Below are 27,547 nucleotides of genomic sequence, written 5' to 3'. Positions count from 1 at the left end.
TTGTGGTTGAAAGAACAATTTTATTGGCATTCGTTGAGGAAATTCCAGCGGATACAACTGAACCATTCTGCAGTCTCACCGCGTGCATTCAAGTTCCAAAGAAATTAAATTAAAGTTGCTGTTGCCATTTCATTTGATGGCAATGAAAGGATCCGCAGCTCAAAACACTCCTTGCGTTTTTCAAGGTTTAACCTTTTTTGAGTTTTAATTTTTTTTCCGATTTTTATTTTCACTTTTTCATTTTGCTTTGTGAAAGCTCTTTTGCCCGTGCATCGAGTCAAAGTCCCCGACCAAAACCTCCGATGGCTCTTTCCTCCTCCATTTCAGCAAAACCTGAAAAACAGAAGATCAAGTCAACTTACTGATTCTAATCGATCCACGACCGAATGCAATAATTTTAAAGGCATTCCGTTTCTACGTTCAAGAAAAATAAAACCGAAGACTACAGCGGACGAGGGAGAAGTCTTCACAACTGCAACCCATCCCGGAAGGGGAGTGTTCGAACCGCTGTTGCAAAGCTTGGGTCTTAAGACGCATGTCATGCCATCAGCAAGGCAAAAATAAGCTTTCAAATACAAAGCTTGGATGCTGTATTCCACAAGGCCTCAACAGTGGGACTACCAGCAAATGCTTTTTGCACAACCCAGCACATTATTGGTGCGCAATTAAATTGATCAACTGAGGGGAAAGAAACGGACTGGAGACATTGTCAACCGAACGAGTCTATGATCGCGAGATCTCTCCAAATACAGCTCGGAACATTTAGTTTTAGATTGTGGACGCGGAAACGAAGCAGGACGACCTACCTGTTATCGACTGCTTTCTCACTGCACCTGGACACTGGCCGCCTTCTGGGCAGCTTCCTTGGCTTGGTGGGCCTGCAGCACCGCAACGGCCTCCTCCACCTGAACAATGGGCCAGAGTACACACAATTAATAGACGTCTTTTTTCAAAAGATAACCGCAACCATGCAATTGCAATATCCAAGGTTGACATGTACTCGTGCTTCAGTGTACCAATCAAGGGACTGCGTCAATGCCCACAAAGGCAACGATTCATCTCTGGGACACATTCAAATGTATGCTGTGCAACAACAGCCTTGTACAACCAATTAGAGCAATTGTATGGGCAGAGCAGCCTGAGCCTCAATTGCTGGAAGATGATCCTCAACCAATCCCTCTTCACGTAACAAATGAATCTTGCTGTGGCAAATGTCGGCCTCAGGGTCGAATGAAAATTTGATGGGCACGAAATGCCCCTCGGATAAGTTTATTTGTTCACGAGAGCAAGATTTCACGCGACTTGCTCACTGCATCGGGCCACGAGAGGTGTCCAGGGCTGTGGCAAGCTCAAATCCACTGACCTCTGTTCATTTTTAAGTTCCATGATGGGTTTGGGGACTGCCGTAAACCCACTCCCTGCCTGCATAAAAGGTCGAGATAAACACGAGACGGGGACAGGATGGGATGGGATGAACGACTGACAAGCACCAAATGACGGTACACGATTATTTACGTCACCTACAGCGGACACCATACCCGGCAAGGATCATCACAAATAACACCAATCAAACGGAACAAGACAATCGATTGAGCAAATGACTTGAAGCCTTCACCAGGATGACAAACAAACCGCAAGGAATGTAGGTGTGATTACCAATGCACCTTGCAACTTACAACCACTGTTTAGAAAACATTTTCATGGGGACTTAGCGACTCAAACATATGCATTCGTTGGCATGACAAATTAATCTGGCGAGACAGCACTATAATCCAGCAACGGAAATTGCTGGTATGCCATTAGATTGTCATGGTGACCTGCACCATTTTCTTTGCAGCAAAAATACAAGCCAAACCATTCCGGACCTCAAGATATCAAGGGAACACGTCGAGGCACTGGCAGGATAACTTTGTGAAAGATTGCAATACCTGAGCGAGCACCTCGCTACATGTGGGATGTACAAACCCAGCATTTTTGTTTTTGTATGTAAAGGGCATTTTTCATCCTTTAAAGTTGGTGCTTTGTATTTTTAACGGAAAATTCCAATAATTAACATGACAAATCTTACCGGAGATGGTTTGTCATTTATTGGATTATATATGTATGTATATATATATATATATATATATATATATATATATATATATATATATATATATATATATATATATATATATATATATATATATATATGATATCCCTTATTGTCGGGTTTTCCGGCTGTGTGTGTGTGTGTGTGTGTGTGTGTGTGTGTGTGTGTGTGTGTGTGTGTGTGTGTGTGTGTGTGTGTGTGTGTGTGTGTGTATGTGTGTGTGTATGTGTGTGTGTATGTGTGTATGTGTGTGTGTATATGTGTGCATGTGTGTCTGCAACGCGAGGCTCCACAGCACGAACCAGCGAACCAATTTCGATGAAACTTTGCCAAAAGGTGGAATATATACTGGGAATGTGCGAGTTTGAATTTCGTTGCCGAGCAATCACCCTTTGCTGCACAACGGCCGAAAAACCGCGTGCAGTATTTTCAATACTTGTCCTTCAGTTGAATGTAGAGAAACGAGACTTCGGAATTAAACACTGAGATATTTAGAAAATTTTACTCGCGCCGATTTTTGATTGAGGTTTTATTTTTCAAATGTTAGTCCTTCAAAAATCGGGTGTCTATTTACCATCATTTAAGGTGTGTATACAGTGTTTCTAAGGAACTACACCCGTCGTTCCACCTTCGATCTCTTCTCGATCCAAACGTTATTGACCAAAGTGAAAAGGATCCAAAATAAATGGAATCACCGGCATTTCTAATAATATGTTTATTTATTTACCGAAAACGATTCCCCACCCACACACCACCTCCAATTAATTAGTTATTTACAGAAAACGATTCCACGACCCACACTCGCCTCCAATTATTTATTTATTTTCCGTAAACAATTCTCCACCCAAACACCACCTTCAATCATTTATTTACTTACCGAAAACAATTCCACGATCCACACACCACCTTCAATCATTTATTTACTTACCGAAAACAATTCCACGATCCACACACCACCTTCAATTATTTATTTACTGAAAACGATTCCACGACCCACACCCCACCTCCAATTATTTATTTATTTACTGAAAACGACTCCCCACCCACACACCACCTTCAATTATTTATTTATTTACCAAAAACGATTCTCCACCCACACCACCTCCAATTATTTATTTACCAAAAATGATTCCCCACCCACACACCACCTCCAATTATTTATTTATTTACAGAAAACGATTCTCCACCTACACCACCTTCAATTATTTATTTACCGAAAACGATTCTCCACCCACACCACCTTCAATTATTTATTTATCAAAAACGATCAAGACTCACACACCACCTCCAATTATTTATTATTTAAAGTGGGCGTGGCTTATGAAAAATATTGTGTGGCTCAGGAGGTGTGGTCAAACAAGAGCATTGAGAGAAGTTTATCGGGTTTTCCGCGCGCGCGCGCGTGTGTGTGTGTGTGTGTGTGTGTGTGTGTGTGTGTGTGTGTGTGTGTGTGTGTGTGCGTGTGTGTGTGCGTGTGCGTGTGCGTGTGCGTGTGCGTGTGCGTGTGCGTGTGTGTGTGTGTGTGCGTGTGTGCGCAACGTGAGGCTCCATAGCACAAACCAGCAAACCGATTATTTTTCAAATGGTAGTCCTTCAAAAATAGGGTGTCTATTTAACGTCATTTTTTTATGAGGAGTGCCAGTTGGCAAAATACGCAATAGGAAAAATCTTGCCAGGTAGAGGAACAATTATATGTGAACCAATACGTCTTGGCAATGAATCTTCGTCGGTGGATCGGTCAGAATAAAAAACATCATATCCAGCGCTTCGATCCTCGCAAATCCATCGTCGCCTACCGGCTTGTTTCCATTGTTAAACGCTCTCCCTCAATAATTTCTCCCAAACCCCTCATATTTGTTCAATTAATCCCCTGCCTTGCATTGTGGGATTCAGCACATCTTGGGCTCGCGTACACCTCGGGACGTCGGCGCCACTTTTCGAAGAACGAAGTCTGTGAGAATTTTCTTTTTTTTTTTAAATACCAGATCCTGCCCTGCCCCCTCCACCGAAATGCAAGGATGCTGTGATTACAAAGTCTGTGACCTTTGGGATGTGACTGTGTCGAACAAAGAACAGGCGTTTCACTTCAGGAAAATGTGAATTGCAAGAAAATCCATGACGCATGGCGAGGAGCCATCCACGTATTACAAGGAATTTTTTATGTGCAGGAGGCCATTCGCCCCATTATGCCTGCACTACACCAATACCAGATTTAATAAAACCGTTGTTTTGGTACCCCTTCTCTTCGTGTGCAGCCTTTTGGCTGCTACACTGGTACTCATTTTGCTGACCTCGGAATGATGACACGCTGAGTCAACCCCATGGTGTTAATTCAGTGGCCAACGGGGCTTGAACTCAGGACTCTAGGATCCCAAGCCACCACCCTAACCACGAAGCCAACACCAGGTTATGTTAGTTGTACTTCATACAATAAAACTACACAATCTCTTAGGCTCCCCTTTCTGGGTACATAATGCACCGGACAACCCTTCAAGCATGGATGTGGAGAGAAATGGCCCAGGGAACAAGAGGGTTTACTAAAGATGGCTGATTAAAAAGAAAAAAAAAAAAACCAAAAAAAAAACTTGGAGGGCTCACCTTTGAGCGCAGAGACTCGGGCGACTCCAGCATGTGCAACAGTTCTGAATTATCAATCTCCAGGAGCATACCTGTGATTTTACCAGCCAAAGAAGGATGCATGGACTGTATCAACGGAAACAGCCTCTCACCTGCATGAAGGACATCCACAATTCCAAGTTAAACACCACAACACTCCAAAAACACAAAAAAAAAACATTGAAAAGACATCACATACATGTCACCAAAATACCTCAACAACCCAACCACACCTCAACCAGGAGTGGCGCTCTCGAAGAAGATTTTGTCATTGTTAAACCGAATCTGGACACTTCATGGGAGATGTGGTATGTTTTCCACACGTGGAAGAGAAAATCGATGTGCAACTGCGACACAACCAGTCAGGCCGGATGACACGCCATACTCGAATACCCGACGAGATCCTTCAAGGGCGATTTAAAGTGCATACAAGATGCCACCCCTGAATTGTCATCCACAAGCTTGATACAAGATTTTAATTTGCTGCTATACAAAGCGTGAAGAAACAAAAATTGGTGCTATATTTTGGACAGGGTCGAATGCTCATGGAAGAGCCATTGCACATAGGTCACTCACACATGGACAGACATCAAATGACACGGGACTTTAAAACATGCGACGAACACAACCGTTGACCTTGAGGGAAGTAACTTCCTGGTGCACGCTGGGTGGCAGCACTTTTTGTCTTCTTTAAGGTGACATTTATCTGTGCACCATCATACAAGTGCTGAGCGTCAAACGAGGAAACAGCACATACCATTTGCAAAGCTTTTCAGAAGGCTCCGCCAGGGTGACAATCAAACCACAGACCTACCATTCTCCAAGCAGATGCTCCCGAGGTATAAAATGAAGGAAGAGCTTCCTGCACATCAAAAGCTTTTCATTTGACATCACATCCTCAAAAAAGCAACAAATTGAAGAAAATACTGCAGTGAATCCTGTACCCAACATCTGTTTTTGCTCCTGTGGAGGAGCAGCTGCCAACATAGTTGGAGTTAGTGGCTCTTGTCCCTGGACGTGCACCGCCTGCGATCCAGACCCAACACCTTGTGGAACTCGCACCGGAGGGCCATATTTGTAGGTAGTCATGGGACGTTGCGCCACACCCCCAATTGACCGAGGCCCCATTGTCTGAGTGGCGGCTGCAAATACAGGGAGGAGACGGTTTGTTGGGTACAAGAGCTTGGAACGTAGTGCGTCAAACTTTCTAAAAAAAACCCCGAAAACTTTTAATTTGCAAGCAAATCAACCGGTTCCACCTGCCTTCCAAACAACCCCCCAAAAAACACAACCACAACCCCAACAACAATTAATACAAGGCAACATGTGGGACTGTTATTTTCTGGTCCGAAGAATGGAAAATACCAACAACACACTCACCAACCCTCTGGCCTGCAGGTATGGCACGTACAATCTGCGTGTTGGTAATCGGTGACATGGTGCGGATGGTCGGCGGGCGAGAAGATTGCTGCCTGATGTTGGGCACGTTCTGGAATCCACCTGCAACGGCACAACATCGCCTCCATAATCCCAGCACGAAGGTGCACAAAGCGAAGGGAACATTCGTGAAGTAAAAATTTCAATGTATGCCCATTGAGTATATCTTGGAAAGGAATCGAGATGGTCGAGAAATACTGAGGGGACGAAGCCAAAATAACATGACAAATTGGAATTCAGGAAAAAATAAAATAAAATAAAATCAGAGGTGGCAGAAAAACCTGCAACTGTTGCACATACCTGAGCAGTATTGATGCTCACCAAAAAAAAAAAAAACCACACACCTTACACTCACGTGACTGGATCAAATTACAACAACCCCAAGTGTGAACGGAAAGTTGTACCCACCACCGAGTGTTCCCATAAAGTCACTGTGTGGCAAGGCTTACCTTGAGGGCACACTTGCGGCCGTGGCCAACGCTGGCTGGGCCGCATCTGAGCCATTTGATTTGGTGCAAAATACGGTGGACGGCTTTGTGCCTGCACCAAAAAGGGGATGATGGAGACAGAGTGGAAACATATTTTAACGAAATTCCATAATTTCAATTAAATCGGAATTTAATTGCCGATTCCAAGACCCCAAATTTCCCACCTGGGGTACAGCGGAGAGGAAGTAACCGCCACCAGCTGTCGGCTGGTACTGCCCGATAATGGTGCTCGGTGGAATGGGACGCATGCCTGCCATACGCTGCATGTACTGCGATGTCAGATGTGCCTTGCGCTCCTCCTTCCGCTGTGCCAGTGCCACGTACAATGGCTTGGAGCCAACGATGCGCCCGTTCATCTCCGTGACCGCCTTTGTGGCCTCTTCCGGGGACGAAAAGCAGACGAAGCCAAAGCCTTTGCTGCGGCCTTCCTCCGCCATGACCTTGAGCAAGATCAAGGAAATTTTGAAACGGATGCATTATGTATGTGCGCACACGGTGCAACAAAACATCTGACTGCCACCGCTTTATACCTTGGTGCTCGTTATGTTGCCGTACGGAGCAAATTCCTTTCGCAGCCGCTCATCGTCGATGTTGTCATCCAAATTTTTGACGTAAAGGTTCACTCCCTGCAAATTCAGTGCCATTTTCACATCACATATGGAATAAAGCCTTTCCGTGGCATCAGCACAGTCGTTGTGGAGTCATGGGCGGGGGGGGGGTGGGAGCTCAAAGAAAAATGCGCGGTAAAGGGTCAAGTCTCAACTCACGTGATACCGACTGATTCTCTCTTGCTTCAGCATTTCAAACTTGCGTTTCAGCTCGGCCTGGCGCTCGCTCTTCTTCTGCGCTCTTCCAACGAACACCAACCTGCCGTTGAACTCTTTGCCGTTCATGTCATTCACCGCCTGCCAGCAAAGAAAAACACCACAAAACCTCCATTTAAAACTTGGTGTCGCATTCATCTCACAAGGAAAAGTGTGGCATGCCATGCCGCAACCGTCAGCAGGCTGCATTGACACCCCATGTGTGGCGTACCCGTTGCGCATCCTCGTGCCGGTCGAAGCTTACGAAGCCAAACCCACGAGACTTCCCCAGCTCGTCTGTCATCACCCGTACGCTCAGGGTTTTACCTGACGGCGTGAGAAAAAAGAACACAATCACAAGTTGAAGTAACAGCTGGTGAACTACGACAACACCCCAACAACCAAGACGTTTCACATGGAGAAAGAGAATCACATGCTTGGCATCGTGACGGTGATATTTATCGAAGATACACAAAAACACAAGACGTTTTGGTGTCAAAACACGTCAAGTACTGAAGATCGAAAAATTCCATTTCTACCAAAGTGAAAGGTTCATGCAAAAATAAAATCCAAAAAACAAACAAAGCGGGAAACATTTTCATTTTCAGGAAAAAAAACAAGACAATGTTAACGATCCAAGAACCAAAATGAGAAAAACCATGGTCACAAGGAAAAAGGATGGTCAAGAAAACCTTGCGCTTGTGGGAACAATTAAACAAAGCTCGAATATCAAGATTATCGGAAATCAGCACGAGGACAAGGTTAAAAGCATCACAAACTGATAGTCTGTAGAAAATTTGCGACACCTTAAAACCGGCAAGAGAGTGGTGTCACGCCACCACAAAAAAACAACAACCATAAACCACAGTCTTGAGAGAGTAGTTCATTTCAACAAATGCCAATCTCTGGTCAATTCTGAACCCTCAAAATATTTGCACAATCGGAAAACAAAACAAGAACCCACCAAATTTGCCAAAGGTCTCTCGCAACCGTTCCTCGTTCATGTCTTCTCCGAAGTTCTTAATGTAGACGTTGGTGAACTCTTTTGCCTTGGCTCCCATTTCTACCTCTCGCTCCTTACGAGACTTGAATCGGCCGACGAACCTGCGTGCCAAAGAAAGCCATGTTGAGAACGGTCTCGCATCACCAATAATCTGCACACGAGCCACTTTTCCTCCCCCAATCCCAAACACCAACTCCCCTCGAAGGGGAACAGATTTACCTCGTGTGCAAAAGAAGTGCAACAAAAGCAACTTTCACTGAAGATCAAATCATTCTTTCAAAACAAAATACCTGCACGCAACTGCAGATTTCGGCGATGCATCATTAATCGCAGACTACATCAATGTGACATTCGACTTGCTTTGCATGAGCATCATTTCAAAGACTCATCCCGATTGCGAACTTTATCCAACTGAAAGGAATCAAAGAAACCTTCCCCGTCTGAGCATGCATGGACGAGCGGACATAGCCAAGTCAGCAACGGCAATCAACTCAAAAGGCGGCGATAATTATTCAACAAAACAAAATAAAATAGGGGAAGTACTCCTGGGTGCTCACCTGGTAGTGGCTGGATAAAATAACCAGGGAACCACTGGCGGGCATGGATAACCCACAGAATATGCAACAGAAAAGTAAATACCTATGGATATTTTGAATGCTATGAAAAAAAAAACTTTGCAACATCATGGGTGATGAAGGTTGTGGTCAAGCGAAATCAAATTTGTGTCTAGAATTTGAGAAGAAAGCAAATACGTATTTTTGGGAGCAACGACGCCACCTCCCATAAAACCCTGCTTTTTCTAACACCGTAAAGAAACTTTGGTAGATTTCAGGTGATGAAAGTTGTGCTCAAGTTTCATCAGAATTGTCTGAGTCATTTCTGAGAAAAAAGCAAATACATCCTGTGGGGGAGGGGAGGGGCAACTCCAACCCCCCATAAACTCTCTCCGTTGACCCCCCTTAGACTCTGATTTTTTTTTTTTTTAATGCCGTGAAGAAACTTTGCTACATCATGGGTGATGAAGGTTGTGGTAAAGTTTGAGAAGTTGCTGCCAATTTGGTGTTTGTCAAACTTTGATCACTTGGTGTACAAGAGATGCACACTAAGCTTGTACTCTCACAGAAAGTAGAGACGAGGGAGGCGACCGCACACAGGTGAGTCGGATTTTCTACCTGAGACGTCGTGGTTCAAAAATGTCAAAATATGAGGAACACATTTGTGTGGTTCAATACCTCACAGTTTCCTCCTTGGTTTAAAAGTGTTTTAAATAAAAAAAACAAATTAATAAAGCAACAAAACAAGTTTATGTGAGTGCTGATCCACCGTGGTACAAATAAAATGTTTTTTTTTTAACCAGGTGAGTAAAGAATTTCAGAATACAAAGTAGAGAGTTCATCGAACACCTTACCTCCACGCAGTCTCGAGAAACAAGGACATGGACGAGGTCTACGAGCGGCACATTTGATTGGTCTAGACTCGAGTCTTGAGGATGTAAAATGCAGTAATATTTGTCCAAGTACTGCTATTGGGAAGGGTTTTGAAAGTGCCATAAAGGGGATTTTTGTTCTTCAGTAGTCAAGTGAAATTAAATTGAAATAAGAAGAACTTAGTTTTCGGCGATCGGCGCGAAATGCCATGGTGGGTGGAAATGACGTCTTTCGTTCGTTCGTATATGAGGGGCGCATTTCTTCGTTTTTTCTTTCAACAAATAAATTAAATGGTTTTCACATATATAGTACATTAGTTTCACAAATTTCCATTGAAATACTCGGGTATTTCCGTCGAGGTTACGCACTGCATCTACCGGACGGCCGTCATTGGCTGTCTTGAGGCACGTGGGGGGGGGGGGACGGGGGACACCGGAGACGTGGGAGACGTGGTAGACGCCGGCGGGTCGGGTACATTTCAAACTCGGCGCAACTGTATACAGTGCACGCGCTGTAATAAGAGATTTTAAAGGCCGTAGAAAAAAACAAAAATTTTTTTATCGGAAGTCTACTGCGGTTGATGCAGTTTATTATTATTATTTTTTTTACACCACCTTATTTAACGTTACACATTCGTTATCCGTGCCCATTGACACCATCCTTAAAACCAGCAAGTTTGTTTGGAATGATTTTCAACTTTGTTTCACTGCCAGACTAAAAATATTATCTCACCCCTCCATGCGCATGCACGGTTGGGACAAACTCGGGGCCGAATTACTGTTAAACTGCGGGTTGATTTTCCGATTCATGTTCAAAAGAAAACATTCAATTGAAATCAAGTTGACCAACGTTTGTAAACAGACAGACAAAGTGAGCCAATTGTTTAAGCCCCACTTTTCGCTTCGTGCGCGTGCCATTAAAACAATGCGTGTGATCGAGGAAGGTGGACAAAAGAGGTGGGAGGGGGGTAGGGGTTGGCTGGAGCGCTGAATAAAACAAATTTTTTTTTTAATGATTTGAGGAACAAGTAAGGTTTGTCTGTGGAGTCGAGACCAAACATGAAAAGTAAATGGAAACCAATCAAGGTGATTTCATAGGTTAACAACTTGGCAAAGATGCCTGGATGACCAGACCATTTCAAAGAAATACCTGAAAGCAAATCAATAAATATAATCACAAATGAAGCAGTCCTGGAAAATAAAATAAATAAGACCAGCACGAGAAAACCATTTTTCCTTCGTTCATTTAACAACAAAAAAAATAAAAAATAAAAAAAATAAATAAAAACTGGATTTTCTGATCCTGGCGTGATTAGCAATTCAAGTCGAGCCCAAACGGCTCGCTTGAGCCTCATGGCAGGCGACCCACTACAACTTGGAAGTGCAAGTGGCTCGTCAATCAACGTACACGATTAAATAATGGGTCATCGCACTCGAGTGCTTTGGGCTATTTTGAGTACCAAAAATATTAACCACCAACATAGTCAACCACTCCATTCCACCGGAGGTGCAAGTGCAGTTCACGAACGGCACAAGTCGATATCGATTTTTTCTTTCACCGACTCAAAGTTATATTTCATGAAAGTAAAAATGAAGACTCATAAACAGTTATTTGCTTCACTCTATCATTTCCCAATCGAGCCAGAATCAAATCGGGACTGTACTTAGAAATCACACACTTGCGAGTGCAGCAAAAGTTTTTTTGTTTTCTTTTTCCTGCCAGCTAATAATTATTTGCTCAAAACTGTTCCAAACACCCAAATGTACAATGATCAACACCCACCGAAATGGAGAACGGAGAGGAGAAGGGGGATTTGGGTGATGTTTGCCTACGTACACCTTGCGGTCGTTCAGCAGCATGCCATTCATCTTGTCGATGGCACAGTCGGCAGCCTCTTGAGTCTCGAAGTGAACAAAGCCGTAGCCACGAGAACCATTTTCGTCACAAACCACCTGTGGAGATGGGAAGGTCAGACTTGTACATGACCTATCAAGACGACGACGACGACAACAAAACAAAATGTTAATACAACATCAAGGACAGCCTTGTGGAGTTGCCCGTTTGGCATTCCTATATGAGCACACAGCTCATCGACACAGGAATACCAGTTCAAATCTCATGCACTGTACATTCGTCTATGTCCATGTTACAAATTCAAATTCATGGAGACGTGAACAGTCTCTCAACGTCCTTGTACTCAACGTGACATGTATAAACTCCTCTGCAAGCAAACACTCGAAATGTCAGTCGCGTCTAATTTTTCCCATACCATTATAAAAGAGCTCTTCATCAGCTTCTCGCTGATAAAATCCATCAACTTCCGCATTACTGGAAACCCAGCAACTCTTAGACGAATAAAAATGCGACGCAATATATAATAAAAAGGGGAGACGGGACTCAAGCACGAGTTTATCTTTGACTGTGCAGGCAAAAAAAAAGGAAGTTTTGTTCCCAGCACGTAAAAACACAAACTTCTGTATAGTGTACAATAATGAGTCACGTTCCAGGAATTTCAATCAACATGTTTGACGGGTCTCGTTTCAGATGTTGAGAGCGAGCGGCTTCACAAACCAAACCGGGACGTTGTCGTCATCCCAGGATCTCACTCTCGATGCACGACGCCAACGACGTCGGGTTCCACACACCACTGACGCCACCAAGATAAATGCAGGGGAAAGTCACTCGAGGAGCCGAAAAATAAGGGAGAACATGCAGTCGTTCACAAAGGTGAAGTCACCGAAGCGCACGCACATTTAAAGAGGGTAAAAAAGTGACCAAGTCCCTTTCAGAAGATCAAAGCTTAATTGCATCTGCCTTTAAATCGTATTAGTAACTCGAAGGAGATTGTGGTTTGTGAGGACACAATGAAAGGGAGAAAGATCCGATTCGTTCATCTGTCTCCAAGGTACATGATACTCGAGTTTCGGAAGGTTAAATGAACTAATCGTCTGAAAATAAACCGACAACATTCGTACGCAATGGCACTCGGTTATCAGGTTACCCTGGGAGCTGAGCAGTCACACACGACTTCCACTCCACTTCCTTTTCAGCTACAGGAATCGTGATGGACAAGCCTTTGTTTACTATGAAAAAAGAACAAGAACAAGAAGCCAAACACTTGCAGTTGACAATTTCCTTGAACTTTGGAAAGTTATGTTTACATGTATGTTGGCTTGACGCGAGTGAAAAGAGCAAGGTGTGCGTTACCCATTAGAAGTTGTGTACAAAGCTATCACATTTACCTTTCAGGTGCCTAGCCTGGATTGCTTTGCGGGCCGGGCGTTTCATCACAAAAAGTGTGCTCGCCCTCGGATGGACGTGAAGCTCCCCGGTGTCCCGCTTACCCGCAAACTTGGGGTAGGTGGTGTACGTCAAGCATTCCACGGTGTCCTTCATGAAGTGTCAGACTTACTAACAGGATCCTGAACAAATTCCAAAATTGAAAACGGAAATCGGCTGCAGTTAAACGGAAAGCTTGGCCAGCAAGTTTGTGAACAACTTGGACCAACCAGTTTTCCCGGCTAACCCCGTATTGAGGTGGGAGTACCCGGTCTCATTTACCTCTGACCCTGGAACAGCTGATATCACAAAGCCATGGGAATTTGGACCAAAAGAGTTTTGGAGGGAAAAGAAAATTCCACCCCCCACCACCCCACTGTTCCCAAAATGTTATGAAGGACAAGAGGCAACTGAAGTAATTGGTAATTTTAACCTCCTAATCAATCCTTTACGATGACATTAGGTAATGTCCCGATAACTAACAGAATGGGGTTTTCACCCACAATGACGTGCAAGGCTCATTCCTGCAATTAAATTGCCTCAATCAGGAAGTGTTGCCAATTCGTGGAGACGTTTTATTTGCCACGGTAATAGAGGGTTAAACAACAAATGGCCTCACATTCCTTCAAAGGATGCCCACCTTGATGCAAAGGAAAAACGTTGCAATCAAGTTCAATTTTTTTTTTCTTTTTCCTGGAACCCATGCACATCATGCACAGATTGTGATGGTCATGTGAAAAAAAACACAACCCCTGGAACTGTTGTAGCGTCCTTGGCGTAGGTTAGAATTCGATCGCCCTGCAGTTTAAGGCAAGGGAGCACATTCCAGGAGACACCATCATTGGAATGGGTCCCGTTGGCATCAACCACCACTCAAAACCGTTTATCTGACGAGCAGAATCATCCGCCAAATCGCAATGCGGCACTCGACTAATTTCACAGCCAGTTGACTGACATTCCCATGCCAAAGAAGTGGCTTTAGGCCCAAGACTGCACATTCATCAACTCCGTGATGGTCTTCGGAAGAGTTAACAAGAGGCTAAAGTGTCTGTCTCTCGACCGGGCCGCACCAGTTGCTCACGATAGCATACCATGATGCAGGGCATACAATCGGTGAACCCAACTGCACATTCACAAATACGATGCGAACTATTGCTCGACGCCATTCTTTAAAAAAAGGGTTCTTCCTCTTTTCCAGTAATTTTGATCAGAACACACTCGCAGGGTGAAACGCCTGCTTCCTGTACAAACACAATCAGGGTAAAGCTTAAATTCTGCTGCAGGAAGACGCAGACATTATGGACACCTTCCTCGTCGGTCGGAACGATTGTTTGACCTCTTCGTGGGGAAGTCTTCAACAACTTCACGGGGAGCCGCGACGGCACACCCAGCTTCCTCGAGTTTAATGACGAGGAGGATGGTCCGCCAAAGCCTCAAATCGCAATTTAACTTACATTTTCGAAGTGATCAAAGGGTTATAGAGGAACTTGGACATAAACCACATGAGGGACGAAGACATGAGCAAAGTGAACTACTACGTGAACAATCAGGACATTAATAGACAAACATTTTGCCAGACGGGATTCCAAACTGGATTCCCTGCATCATGAGCAAAGCATTCCGCTGAAAACGGCGGAGATGACTGGATCCAAGATTTTGGAAAAACTCTCGTCGTCGGAAGAGGACTCCGACAGGGTTAAAGGCATGTTCAAGACAGCAAAGATATTTTCTTGGTGAATGTTTAGCACAAGCGTTTTAAAGTAATTAAATATATTAGAAATGCAGCGCTTATGTAATGGATGCAGTCTTCCCCTCTGAACATTTGTATCTGGGAAAATAAATAAATAAAGTAAAACCACCATTCCTGCAAGCCTGAGTTTTCTTTTCTATCCTTTGGAATCAGTCATTATGTGTTTGTTTGTAAAATTTTTAAAGCTTCGCGAAATGTTGGCAGGGAAAACCACCCGAAACATCACCATTGAAAGCGCTGTGAAGGAGGTCTCGGACAAGCTCATCCCACCCAATAATTAGTGAAAGGGGAAGGCCATGGAGTGTCATGGTTGACAAATGCAACAGAGGCCATAAAGTGGGGTGGGGGGGGTGGGGCAAGAAAGACCGTAAAGGAGAATCTGTGGTACCCCAGACCGGAGGGTCTCCAAAGAGACACAACCGATTGGGCCGCCAAACCACCAAAGCAACTCCTCCCCTCCTCCTCAGCCACGGCTCCAGATCAAACACCGTATACCCAGAATGCACAGGTCACTTCTCAAGATCGCTCGGCCGTAATTGGAAACGAGGCACATGTAACACTTCGCTGGTTTGACTGTCACATTGGTATGAAATCAAAAGTAAAGCCATAATTCGGCACGGGACCGACTCAGCTGACCATTGCGGTCGCTTTGACGGGCCTTGCTGGATTTGCAACGGACAACCGACGACCATAACACTTATAAATATCAGACACAGTGATGTCTTAAGTGGAGCATCCGCTCAGAGTCCAATAGTTTGATTCTAACCCTGAATTGGTCACAGCAAAGGCAAAAAAAAAAAAAAAAATTGCCCCGTGGGGGTTATTTCCCCCAACAGGCAGGGTGAACACGAGGGATTAGTGGGAAGGGGGCAGCTCCCCCTCCCTGAAGTGGTATGGTCATGGGGCGCACAACTTAAGTTAATTGCATGGTCCTTATGCTTCATGAAGAGTTTGGTCTGCACCTGGACCGGCAGCTTCTGAGAAGATATTAAAATAAATTACCTGAATTTGAGGCGAAGCCCCCCTTTTCAGCCCCTTCTAGGGGGCGGATCCAGATCGGGAGCACAAGCTCATTAGACTTTGCCGTCCCGATTAATCATAACAAATTTGGTCCATATTGGCGGGTAGTAAGTGAGAAGAATACGTTTCAGTCAAATGTTAACGGACGTACGTACGGACACCGAGACCCACCCTGAGCTTATTTGGGAGAAGCAACCTAAAAACGATGTGTGCTGCTTCCCTATCAGTGCGCGGGATCAAGCGGGTCGAGCATGGACAAACACCGTGGGATGGCAACCCCTGGTGGGGGATGCGAAATTTCTCAATGGTTCCGGCGATGACTGAGACAGAAGTGACGTCACAAGATGGTGTTGCCGGCACCCAGCAGGTGCTCCAGGAAGTTACGACACTTCGCGGCACGTTTGTCTGAAGTCCAGGCTAGTGGTTTTTGTTTTCACGCCTGTGTCCTGCATGCACGCGAGTGATGTGCAACAAACAGCTCTTCCTTGAGCTTCGACAGTGTTCAAATGAACAGACTCCCACGTAAATTCATCGTCAATGACTTGGATGACTCGAGCGCCAAGTCGAGCGATTCGCAGCGATTTCAAGCGGTGCAAGTGGATCCACTTCCTTTAAAACAAAGAAAACGGTTGGACAGGTCCTGATTTAAAATTCCTTTGGGTTTGTACATTCGTCAACCATGACACTCCACACCCCTTGCATTGTTAAAGGATGGGAGTAAAATGTAGGATCTTAAATCGACGACAAATTCACTCGCACAACATGAAACGTAACGTTTTCAAACTTCCACCGATTATTAAGATGGCTTTAGCTTTAGAGCCATGTGACTCACCTTGCAGGAAAGGATGTTCCCAAATGCAGAAAAGGTGTCGTACATGGCCTTGTTATCGATGGACTTGTCCAGGTTTTTGATGAACACGTTGCCCACACCTGATTTGCGTAGAGACGGGTCTCTCTGCGACCACATGATACGGATCGGCTTCCCCTTGATGACATCAAAATTCATCGTGTCCAGTGCTCGCTCAGCTGTAACAGCAAGGACAATGCACAAAGATTGTTTGGAGAATCGAAGACACATTAGTTTCAAAAGCAATTTCATGTGAACCACAACAATCACTTCCTTTTAAATTGCCCTGAAAATCCCACACTGGGCACACACACATTCTGTCTCTCATTATCTCTCGACTCTCCTTCCCTTGGTCCTCCCCCACCCAAACTTCTTTTCTCTCTCCCACAAAACTAACAACCACATTGTCCACCCCCCTTCATCAGACATCCACTCACCCACCCCCACCCCCAGCACTCATCCTTCCTCTCCTCAGAACACACCACCACCACAAAAATGCTCCTCCTCCTCCAACTATCACAACCTTCAATCTCCCTCATCAGACTGCACTATTCTCCCTCCTCCTTCCTCCAGACTCCACCCAACCTCCCTCATCCTCTCTTCAGACTCCAACATCCCTCCCCCTTCCTTCAGACTCCTCCAACCCTCCCCCTTCCTCCAGAACCCTCCAACCCTCCCCCTTCCTCCAGACCCCTCCAACCCTCCCCTTCCTCCAGACCCCTCCAACCCTCCCCTTCCTCCAGACCCCTCCAACCCTCCCCCTTCTTCCAGACCCTCCCACCCTCCCCTTCCTCCAAATTCTCCCTCCCTCCACCTTCCTTCAAACTCCTCCCTCCCTTCCTCCTTCCTTCAGACTCCCCCCCCCCTTCTTCCCTCCCCACGCTTTCCTTCAGACTCCACCCTCCTCCCACCCCCTTCCTTCAGAACCCATCCTCCTCCCTCCCCTTCAGACTCCACCCTCCCCCTTCCTTCAGACTCCATCCCCCTCCCTCCCCTTCAGACTCCACCCAATCTCCCTCACCCTTCCTTCAGACTCCACCCAACCTCCATCACTCACTCACCCATCCTTCTGACCCCAACCTCCCACCCTCTTCCTTCAGACTCCTCCCTCCCGCTTCCTTCAAATTCTCCCTTCCTCCAGATTCCACCCTCCCTTCCTTCAGACTCCACCCAACCTCCCACCAAACTCATTCCTCCCTCCCTCCCCCTTCATTCAGATTCCTCCCTCCCTTCCCCCCTTCATTCAGACTCCTCCCTCCCTCCCTTCCCCTTCATTCAGACTCCTCCCTCCTTCCCCCTTCATTCAGACTCCTCCATCCCTCCTTCCCCCTTCATTCAGACTCCTCCATCCCTCCTTCCCCTTCATTCAGACTCCTCCATCCCTCCTTCCCCTTCATTCAGACTCCTCCATCCCTCCTTCCCCTTCATTCAGACTCCTCCATCCCTCCTTCCCCTTCATTCAGACTCCTCCATCCCTCCTTCCCCCCTTCATTCAGACTCCTCCATCCCTCCTTCCCCCCTTCATTCAGACTCCTCCATCCCTCCTTCCCCTTCATTCAGACTCCTCCATCCCTCCTTCCCCCTTCATTCAGACTCCTCCATCCCTCCTTCCCCCCTTCATTCAGACTCCTCCATCCCTCCTTCCCCCTTCATTCAGACTCCTCCATCCCTCCTTCCCCCTTCATTCAGACTCCTCCATCCCTCCTTCCCCCTTCATTCAGACTCCTCCATCCCTCCTTCCCCTTCATTCAGACTCCTCCATCCCTCCTTCCCCCCTTCATTCAGACTCCTCCATCCCTCCTGCCCCCTTCATTCAGACTCCTCCATCCCTCCTGCCCCTTCATTCAGACTCCTCCATCCCTCCTGCCCCTTCATTCAGACTCCTCCATCCCTCCTGCCCCTTCATTCAGACTCCTCCATCCCTCCTGCCCCTTCATTCAGACTCCTCCATCCCTCCTGCCCCCTTCATTCAGACTCCTCCATCCCTCCTGCCCCCTTCATTCAGACTCCTCCATCCCTCCTGCCCCCTTCATTCAGACTCCCTCCATCCCTCCTGCCCCCTTCATTCAGACTCCTCCATCCCTCCTGCCCCCTTCATTCAGACTCCTCCATCCCTCCTGCCCCTTCCTTCAGACTCCTCCATCCCTCCTGCCCCTTCCTTCAGACTCCTCCATCCCTCCTGCCCCCTTCCTTCAGACTCCTCCATCCCTCCTGCCCCCTTCCTTCAGACTCCTCCATCCCTCCTGCCCCCTTCCTTCAGACTCCTCCATCCCTCCTGCCCCCTTCCTTCAGACTCCTCCATCCCTCCTGCCCCTTCCTTCAGACTCCTCCATCCCTCCTGCCCCCTTCCTTCAGACTCCTCCATCCCTCCTGCCCCCTTCCTTCAGACTCCTCCATCCCTCCTGCCCCCTTCCTTCAGACTCCTCCATCCCTCCTGCCCCCTTCCTTCAGACTCCTCCATCCCTCCTGCCCCTTCCTTCAGACTCCTCCATCCCTCCTGCCCCCTTCCTTCAGACTCCTCCATCCCTCCTGCCCCCTTCCTTCAGACTCCTCCATCCCTCCTGCCCCCTTCCTTCAGACTCCTCCATCCCTCCTGCCCCCTTCCTTCAGACTCCTCCATCCCTCCTGCCCCCTTCCTTCAGACTCCTCCATCCCTCCTGCCCCCTTCCTTCAGACTCCTCCATCCCTCCTGCCCCCTTCCTTCAGACTCCTCCATCCCTCCTGCCCCCTTCCTTCAGACTCCTCCATCCCTCCTGCCCCCTTCCTTCAGACTCCTCCATCCCTCCTGCCCCCTTCCTTCAGACTCCTCCATCCCTCCTGCCCCCTTCCTTCAGACTCCTCCATCCCTCCTGCCCCCTTCCTTCAGACTCCTCCATCCCTCCTGCCCCCTTCCTTCAGACTCCTCCATCCCTCCTGCCCCCTTCCTTCAGACTCCTCCATCCCTCCTGCCCCCTTCCTTCAGACTCCTCCATCCCTCCTGCCCCCTTCCTTCAGACTCCTCCATCCCTCCTGCCCCTTCCTTCAGACTCCTCCATCCCTCCTGCCCCTTCCTTCAGACTCCTCCATCCCTCCTGCCCCCTTCCTTCAGACTCCTCCATCCCTCCTGCCCCCTTCCTTCAGACTCCTCCATCCCTCCTGCCCCCCTTCCTTCAGACTCCTCCATCCCTCCTGCCCCCTTCCTTCAGACTCCTCCATCCCTCCTGCCCCCTTCCTTCAGACTCCTCCATCCCTCCTGCCCCCTTCCTTCAGACTCCTCCATCCCTCCTGCCCCCTTCCTTCAGACTCCTCCATCCCTCCTGCCCCCTTCCTTCAGACTCCTCCATCCCTCCTGCCCCCTTCCTTCAGACTCCTCCATCCCTCCTGCCCCCTTCCTTCAGACTCCTCCATCCCTCCTGCCCCCTTCCTTCAGACTCCTCCATCCCTCCTGCCCCCTTCCTTCAGACTCCTCCATCCCTCCTGCCCCCTTCCTTCAGACTCCTCCATCCCTCCTGCCCCCTTCCTTCAGACTCCTCCATCCCTCCTGCCCCTTCCTTCAGACTCCTCCATCCCTCCTGCCCCTTCCTTCCAGACTCCTCCATCCCTCCTGCCCCCTTCCTTCAGACTCCTCCATCCCTCCTGCCCCCTTCCTTCAGACTCCTCCATCCCTCCTGCCCCCTTCCTTCAGACTCCTCCATCCCTCCTGCCCCCTTCCTTCAGACTCCTCCATCCCTCCTGCCCCCTTCCTTCAGACTCCTCCATCCCTCCTGCCCCCTTCCTTCAGACTCCTCCATCCCTCCTGCCCCCTTCCTTCAGACTCCTCCATCCCTCCTGCCCCCTTCCTTCAGACTCCTCCATCCCTCCTGCCCCCTTCCTTCAGACTCCTCCATCCCTCCTGCCCCTTCCTTCAGACTCCTCCATCCCTCCTGCCCCTTCCTTCAGACTCCTCCATCCCTCCTGCCCCCTTCCTTCAGACTCCTCCATCCCTCCTGCCCCCTTCCTTCAGACTCCTCCATCCCTCCTGCCCCCTTCCTTCAGACTCCTCCATCCCTCCTGCCCCCTTCCTTCAGACTCCTCCATCCCTCCTGCCCCCTTCCTTCAGACTCCTCCATCCCTCCTGCCCCCTTCCTTCAGACTCCTCCATCCCTCCTGCCCCCTTCCTTCAGACTCCTCCATCCCTCCTGCCCCCTTCCTTCAGACTCCTCCATCCCTCCTGCCCCTTCCTTCAGACTCCTCCATCCCTCCTGCCCCTTCCTTCAGACTCCTCCATCCCTCCTGCCCCTTCCTTCAGACTCCTCCATCCCTCCTGCCCCCCTTCCTTCAGACTCCTCCATCCCTCCTGCCCCTTCCTTCAGACTCCTCCATCCCTCCTGCCCCCTTCCTTCAGACTCCTCCATCCCTCCTGCCCCCTTCCTTCAGACTCCTCCATCCCTCCTGCCCCTTCCTTCAGACTCCTCCATCCCTCCTGCCCCCTTCCTTCAGACTCCTCCCTCCCTCCTGCCCCCTTCCTTCAGACTCCTCCCTCCCTCCTGCCCCCCTTCCTTCAGACTCCTCCCTCCCTCCTGCCCCCTTCCTTCAGACTCCTCCCTCCCTCCTGCCCCCCTTCCTTCAGACTCCTCCCTCCCTCCTGCCCCCTTCCTTCAGACTCCTCCCTCCCTCCTGCCCCCTTCCTTCAGACTCCTCCCTCCCTCCTGCCCCCTTCCTTCAGACTCCTCCCTCCCTCCTGCCCTCCTTCCTTCAGACTCCTCCCTCCTCCTGCCCCCTTCCTTCAGACTCCTCCCTCCCTCCTGCCCCCTTCCTTCAGACTCCTCCCTCCCTCCTGCCCCCTTCCTTCAGACTCCTCCCTCCCTCCTGCCCCTTCCTTCAGACTCCTCCTCCCTCCTGCCCCCTTCCTTCAGACTCCTCCCTCCCTCCTGCCCCCTTCCTTCAGACTCCTCCCTCCCTCCTGCCCCCTTCCTTCAGACTCCTCCCTCCCTCCTGCCCCCTTCCTTCAGACTCCTCCCTCCCTCCTGCCCCCCTTCCTTCAGACTCCTCCCTCCCTCCTGCCCCTTCCTTCAGACTCCTCCCTCCCTCCTGCCCCCTTCCTTCAGACTCCTCCCTCCCTCCTGCCCCCTTCCTTCAGACTCCTCCCTCCCTCCTGCCCCCTTCCTTCAGACTCCTCCCTCCCCTCGCCCCCCTTCCTTCAGACTCCTCCCTCCCTCGCCCCTTCCTTCAGACTCCTCCCTCCCTCGCCCTTCCTTCAGACTCCTCCCTCCCTCGCCCTTCCTTCAGACTCCTCCCTCCCTCGCCCCTCTTCCTTCAGACTCCTCCCCTCCCTCGCCCCCTTCCTTCAGACTCCTCCCTCCCTCGCCCCTTCCTTCAGACTCCTCCCTCCCTCGCCCCTTCCTTCAGACTCCTCCCTCCCTCGCCCCTTCCTTCAGACTCCTCCCTCCCTCACCCCTTCCTTCAGACTCCTCCCTCCCTCACCCCTTCCTTCAGACTCCTCCCTCCCTCACCCCTTCCTTCAGACTCCTCCCTCCCTCACCCCTTCCTTCAGACTCCTCCCTCCCTCCCCCCTTCCTTCAGACCCCCCCCTCCCTCACCCCTTCCTTCAGACTCCTCCCTCACTCACCCCTTCCTTCAGACTCCTCCCTCACTCACCCCTTCCTTCAGACTCCTCCCTCACTCACCCCTTCCTTCAGACTCCTCCCTCACTCACCCCTTCCTTCAGACTCCTCCCTCACTCACCCCTTCCTTCAGACTCCTCCCTCACTCACCCCTTCCTTCAGACTCCTCCCTCACTCACCCCTTCCTTCAGACTCCTCCCTCACTCACCCCTTCCTTCAGACTCCTCCCTCACTCACCCCTTCCTTCAGACTCCTCCCTCACTCACCCCTTCCTTCAGACTCCTCCCTCACTCACCCCTTCCTTCAGACTCCTCCCTCACTCACCCCTTCCTTCAGACTCCTCCCTCACTCACCCCTTCCTTCAGACTCCTCCCTCACTCACCCCTTCCTTCAGACTCCTCCCTCACTCACCCCTTCCTTCAGACTCCTCCCTCACTCACCCCTTCCTTCAGACTCCTCCCTCACTCACCCCTTCCTTCAGACTCCTCCCTCACTCACCCCTTCCTTCAGACTCCTCCCTCACTCACCCCTTCCTTCAGACTCCTCCCTCACTCACCCCTTCCTTCAGACTCCTCCCTCACTCACCCCTTCCTTCAGACTCCTCCCTCACTCACCCCTTCCTTCAGACTCCTCCCTCACTCACCCCTTCCTTCAGACTCCTCCCTCACTCACCCCTTCCTTCAGACTCCTCCCTCACTCACCCCTTCCTTCAGACTCCTCCCTCACTCACCCCTTCCTTCAGACTCCTCCCTCACACACCCCTTCCTTCAGACTCCTCCCTCACACACCCCTTCCTTCAGACTCCTCCCTCACACACCCCTTCCTTCAGACTCCTCCCTCACTCGCCCCTTCCTTCAGACTCCTCCCTCACTCGCCCCTTCCTTCAGACTCCTCCCTCACTCGCCCCTTCCTTCAGACTCCTCCCTCACTCGCCCCTTCCTTCAGACTCCTCCCTCACTCGCCCCTTCCTTCAGACTCCTCCCTCACTCACCCCTTCCTTCAGACTCCTCCCTCACTCACCCCTTCCTTCAGACTCCTCCCTCACTCACCCCTTCCTTCAGACTCCTCCCTCACTCACCCCTTCCTTCAGACTCCTCCCTCACTCACCCCTTCCTTCAGACTCCTCCCTCACTCACCCCTTCCTTCAGACTCCTCCCTCACTCACCCCTTCCTTCAGACTCCTCCCTCACTCACCCCTTCCTTCAGACTCCTCCCTCACTCACCCCTTCCTTCAGACTCCTCCCTCACTCACCCCTTCCTTCAGACTCCTCCCTCACTCACCCCTTCCTTCAGACTCCTCCCTCACTCACCCCTTCCTTCAGACTCCTCCCTCACTCACCCCTTCCTTCAGACTCCTCCTCACTCACCCCTTCCTTCAGACTCCTCCTCACTCACCCCTTCCTTCAGACTCCTCCTCACTCACCCCTTCCTTCAGACTCCTCCTCACTCACCCCTTCCTTCAGACTCCTCCTCACTCACCCCTTCCTTCAGACTCCTCCCTCACTCACCCCTTCCTTCAGACTCCTCCTCACTCACCCCTTCCTTCAGACTCCTCCTCACTCACCCCTTCCTTCAGACTCCTCCTCACTCACCCCTTCCTTCAGACTCCTCCCTCACTCACCCCTTCCTTCAGACTCCTCCCTCACTCACGCCTTCCTTCATACTCCTGGCTCACTCACCCCTTCCTTCAGACTCCTCCTCACTCCCCCTTCCTTCAGACTCCTCCTCACTCCCCCTTCCTTCAGACTCCTCCTCACTCCCCCTTCCTTCAGACTCCTCCTCACTCCCCTCCCTTCCAGACTCCTCCTCCCTCCCCTTCCCTTCAGACCCCTCCTCCCTCCCTCCCTTCAGACTCCTCCCTCCCTCCCTCCCTTCAGACTCCTCCCTCCCTCCCCTCCCTTCAGACTCCTCCCTCCCTCTCCCTTCAGACTCCTCCCTCCCTCCCTCCCCCTTCAGACTCCACCGTCCTGTTCACCTTCAGGCTCCACCACCCTCCTCCTGCCCCGTTCACCTTCAGGCTCCACAACCCTCCTCCCGCCCCGTTCACCTTCAGGCTCCACAACCCTCCTCCTCCCGCCCCATTCATCTTCAGGCTCCACAACCCTCCTTCCGCCCCGTTCACCTTCAGGCTCCACAACCCTCCTCCTCCCGCCCTGTTCACCTTCAGGCTCCACCACCCGCCTCCCGCCCCGTTCACCTTCAGGCTCCACAGCCCTCCTCCCGCCCCGTTCATCTTCAGGCTCCACCACCCCACCACCTTCAGGCTCCACCAGCCTCCTCCCGCCCCGTTCACCTTCAGGCTCCACCACCCTTATACCGCCCCGTTCACCTTCAGGCTCCACAACCCTCCTCCCGCCCCGTTCACCTTCAGGCTCCACAACCCTCCTCCCGCCCCGTTCACCTTAAGGCTCCACCACCCTCCTCCCGCCCCATTCATCTCCAGGCTCCACGAGCCTCCTCCCACCCTGTTCACCTTCAGGCTCCACCACCCCAACACCTTCAGGCTCCACCAGCCTCCTCCCGCCCCGTTCACCTTCAGGCTCCACCACCCTCCTCCCGCCCCGTTCACCTTCAGGCTCCACCACCCTCCTCCCGTCCCGTTCACCTTCAGGCTCCACCACCCTCCTCCCGCCCCGTTCACCTTCAGGCTCCACCACCCTCCTCCTGCCCCGTTCACCTTCAGGCTCCACCACCCTCCTCCCGCCCCGGTCACCTTCAGGCTCCACCACCCTCCTCCCGCCGCGTTCACCTTCAGGCTCCACCACCCTCCTCCCGCCCCGTTCACCTTCAGGCTCCACACCCCTCCTCCCGCCCCGTTCACCCTCAGGCTCCACCACCCTCCTCCCGCCCCGTTCACCTTTAGGCACCACCACCCTCCTCCCGCCCCGTTCACCTTCAGGCTCAACGACGCTCCTCCCGCCCCGTTCACCTTCAGCCTCAACCACCCTCCTCCCGCCCCGTTCACCTTCAGGCTCCACCAGCCCACCACCTTCAGGCTCCACCACCCCACCACCTTCAGGCTCCACCACCCCCACAGAGTTCACGATTACCATTCCAACCACCACAACCTAACCACGCCTCCCAACCAAATAGTGCAACAGCATGAATTTCTCCACTAACCGCAAACCACTGCACACCGTTTTTACACCACCACATCGCACACCTCCTCACCGCAATCGGCCTGCTCACCGTCCGCGGGTTGCTGGAAGTTCACGTAAGCGTATCCGAGAGAACGTCTAGTCATCATGTCTCGACACACGCGGATCGACAACACAGGCCCTGCCGGGGAGAACTTCTCGTACAGCATGGCCTCCGTCACGTCGGGATGCAAGTCTCCCACGTAGAGCGACGCCATGGGGTAACTCGGTGCGCTGGGGTTCATGGTGGCGTCAAAAGGAAGGCCCAAGGCCCCGTACGGTCGATGTAGGTGTTGTCGTAGTCGGAGAGTCCGCGTCAGGAGCTTATTCACTCCGCGGGGGGCGCTAGCAGAGACGGCCGCCTCAATGAACCCTCACCTTGTGCAGCGATCGGCGGTTGCGTCCGTTAAAAAGCCGTTCCGTAGGAGGTTTCCTTTTTAAAAAAAATTATTTTATTATTTTACGATTTTTTAAAGTTTTGTATTTTTTTTTGAGGGGGGGGAGCACGGGTTAGGTTATACTGACGTACGAGCCGTGCGCGAGAAAGAAAAACCCCTCACGAGGGAATCCCTTAACCACGCACGTGCGTGTCTCGTGCTCGCAGCCGGGAAAGTTAAAGAGAAGTAGTCCCTCCGGCGCAGTTATTATATAGTCTTGTATCCATCCGCTTACCGCACGCAATTTCCGGCGAGTCATTTTTATCGATTCGCATCGCTTCACATGTATTAACAAACGTGTCGAGGGAATGCTTTTCGATGAAAATGTTTACGTTCCTTCCCATTGGCTGGCTGTTGTTTCTTTATTTATTTAATTTTATTATTTTCTTTTTTATTTAATTACTTTTTTATTTATTTATTTATTTTATTTATTTATTAAGTTAGTAAGTAATTAAGTAATTAATTAATTTATTGTTTAATTAATTTATTGTTTAATGAATTTATTATTAGTATTATTAATTTTTTTTTCTGGGGGCGGGGTATTATTGTAATTTCATCACCGATGGTTTGCACGCCACACGATTATTTGGATTATTGCGGGAGGTTCAATTCCTTTAGATAGTGAAGTTAGTTCGTGGGTTTGTAAATATGACAAGTGTATGTTTATAGGTACCTGAATGAAGTTGTGCTGCAAGTGCATCCGTGAAGAGGACCGGTCGTGAACCCTCGGTATGTCTCTTGTTTAAATTTAACCCCCCCCCCCACCCCAAACTCTCAAAGACCCCTCAGACCCTGTCAAACCCCAAATTCAAACCTCAAGACCCTGAAAACCCCTAAAACTTTTAAGACCCCCAAATAACCTTAAGAACCCAATGGACCTCCATGACCCCTTTTACCTTTAAGACCATTAATTTTACCTTCACCCTTAAGACATTTTATACCCTTTTGATCCCGAGAACCTTTAGACCCCACAGACCCTTAAAGCCCCTAAGCCCCTTGATTCCCTTAACACCATTTCTAGCACATCATTGTATCGATTGACATAGCTTGAAATATATTATTAACAAACGCATCAAAAGAATGCTTTTCAATGAAAATGTTTCCATTCCCATTAGGTACTTGTTGTGTATTTATATATTTAATTGATTTTTTATTTTTTCTCTTCAAAGGGATACGTACCCTTCAGCCATGCTTTGACACTTCACCATTTAGAGCTTTAGACCACTTGGACCTTTTTAGACCCTTTTCACATGTTTGAGAGACGAGACCCTTTTGACCCATGAGACCAGTGGTTTTCAAACTTTTTTTAGTGGCGACCCAATTTCAGAACCTCTCTACATCGCGCGACCCAAAAGATTCAAAACCCAATTCATAATATACAAGATAAGATTTCATATGACACAAGAAAATTAACTGTTTACTTTGTTCACCATCATTATGTTTTCAGAGACGAGTAAACGGAGAATAGCCGACAGTATCCAAATAGTACAGTTGAATGTTTCAGAAGTTTAGTCCGAATGACATTTAGATACATCAGTGAGAAGGATGAGCCTGTTTTTCAGAAACCAACTTCTCTATTCATGTAGAAGTAGATGACAATGCCAGGATCATATCGTGCTCCATTTCTAG

General features: G+C 49.4%; 1 protein-coding gene across 9 annotated transcripts; it reads right to left on the bottom strand.

The window, feature by feature from the left end:
• LOC147027153 (polyadenylate-binding protein 1-like) lies at positions 1-26,110 on the bottom strand. Of its 9 annotated transcripts, none has more exons than XM_085883328.1 (14): positions 25,860-26,110; positions 16,748-16,941; positions 11,649-11,818; positions 8,401-8,540; positions 7,669-7,763; positions 7,401-7,538; positions 7,164-7,259; positions 6,798-7,073; positions 6,595-6,685; positions 6,089-6,208; positions 5,653-5,850; positions 4,691-4,821; positions 807-905; positions 1-333 (listed from the first exon to the last, which is right to left on the bottom strand). In XM_085883328.1, exons 2-13 carry the CDS (start codon positions 16,919-16,921, stop codon positions 825-827), a joined length of 1,710 nt encoding a protein of 569 aa, XP_085739454.1. In that variant the 5' UTR covers positions 16,922-16,941; positions 25,860-26,110; the 3' UTR covers positions 1-333; positions 807-824. The 9 variants fall into 9 exon arrangements, with proteins under 9 accessions (XP_085739454.1, XP_085739455.1, XP_085739450.1 ...); XM_085883329.1 differs by having other exon boundaries at positions 11,703-11,818; positions 25,860-26,109; XM_085883324.1 differs by having other exon boundaries at positions 25,516-26,105.
• Positions 26,111-27,547: the final 1,437 nt, after the last annotated feature.

The sequence above is a fragment of the Eptatretus burgeri genome, chromosome 5 (genome assembly GCF_056783735.1).
Source record: "Eptatretus burgeri isolate ZD-2024b chromosome 5, Ebu_testis_v1, whole genome shotgun sequence".
Lineage (NCBI taxonomy): Eukaryota > Metazoa > Chordata > Myxini > Myxiniformes > Myxinidae > Eptatretus > Eptatretus burgeri.
This window is presented reverse-complemented; position numbering and strand designations above follow the sequence as displayed.

Excerpts from the sequence above, each read along its gene's own strand:
- LOC147027153 (XM_085883324.1), bottom strand. The coding sequence starts at position 25,726 with ATGAACCCCAGCGCACCGAGTTACCCCATGGCGTCGCTCTACGTGGGA. Across the intron at positions 8,541-11,648 it reads CCTCTCCGTTCTCCATTTCG|GTTCGTCGGCCGATTCAAGT; the intron begins GTGGGTGTTGAT and ends TTTGGCACGCAG. Across the intron at positions 5,851-6,088 it reads ACCTGCAGGCCAGAGGGTTG|CCGCCACTCAGACAATGGGG; the intron begins GTGAGTGTGTTG and ends CTGTATTTGCAG.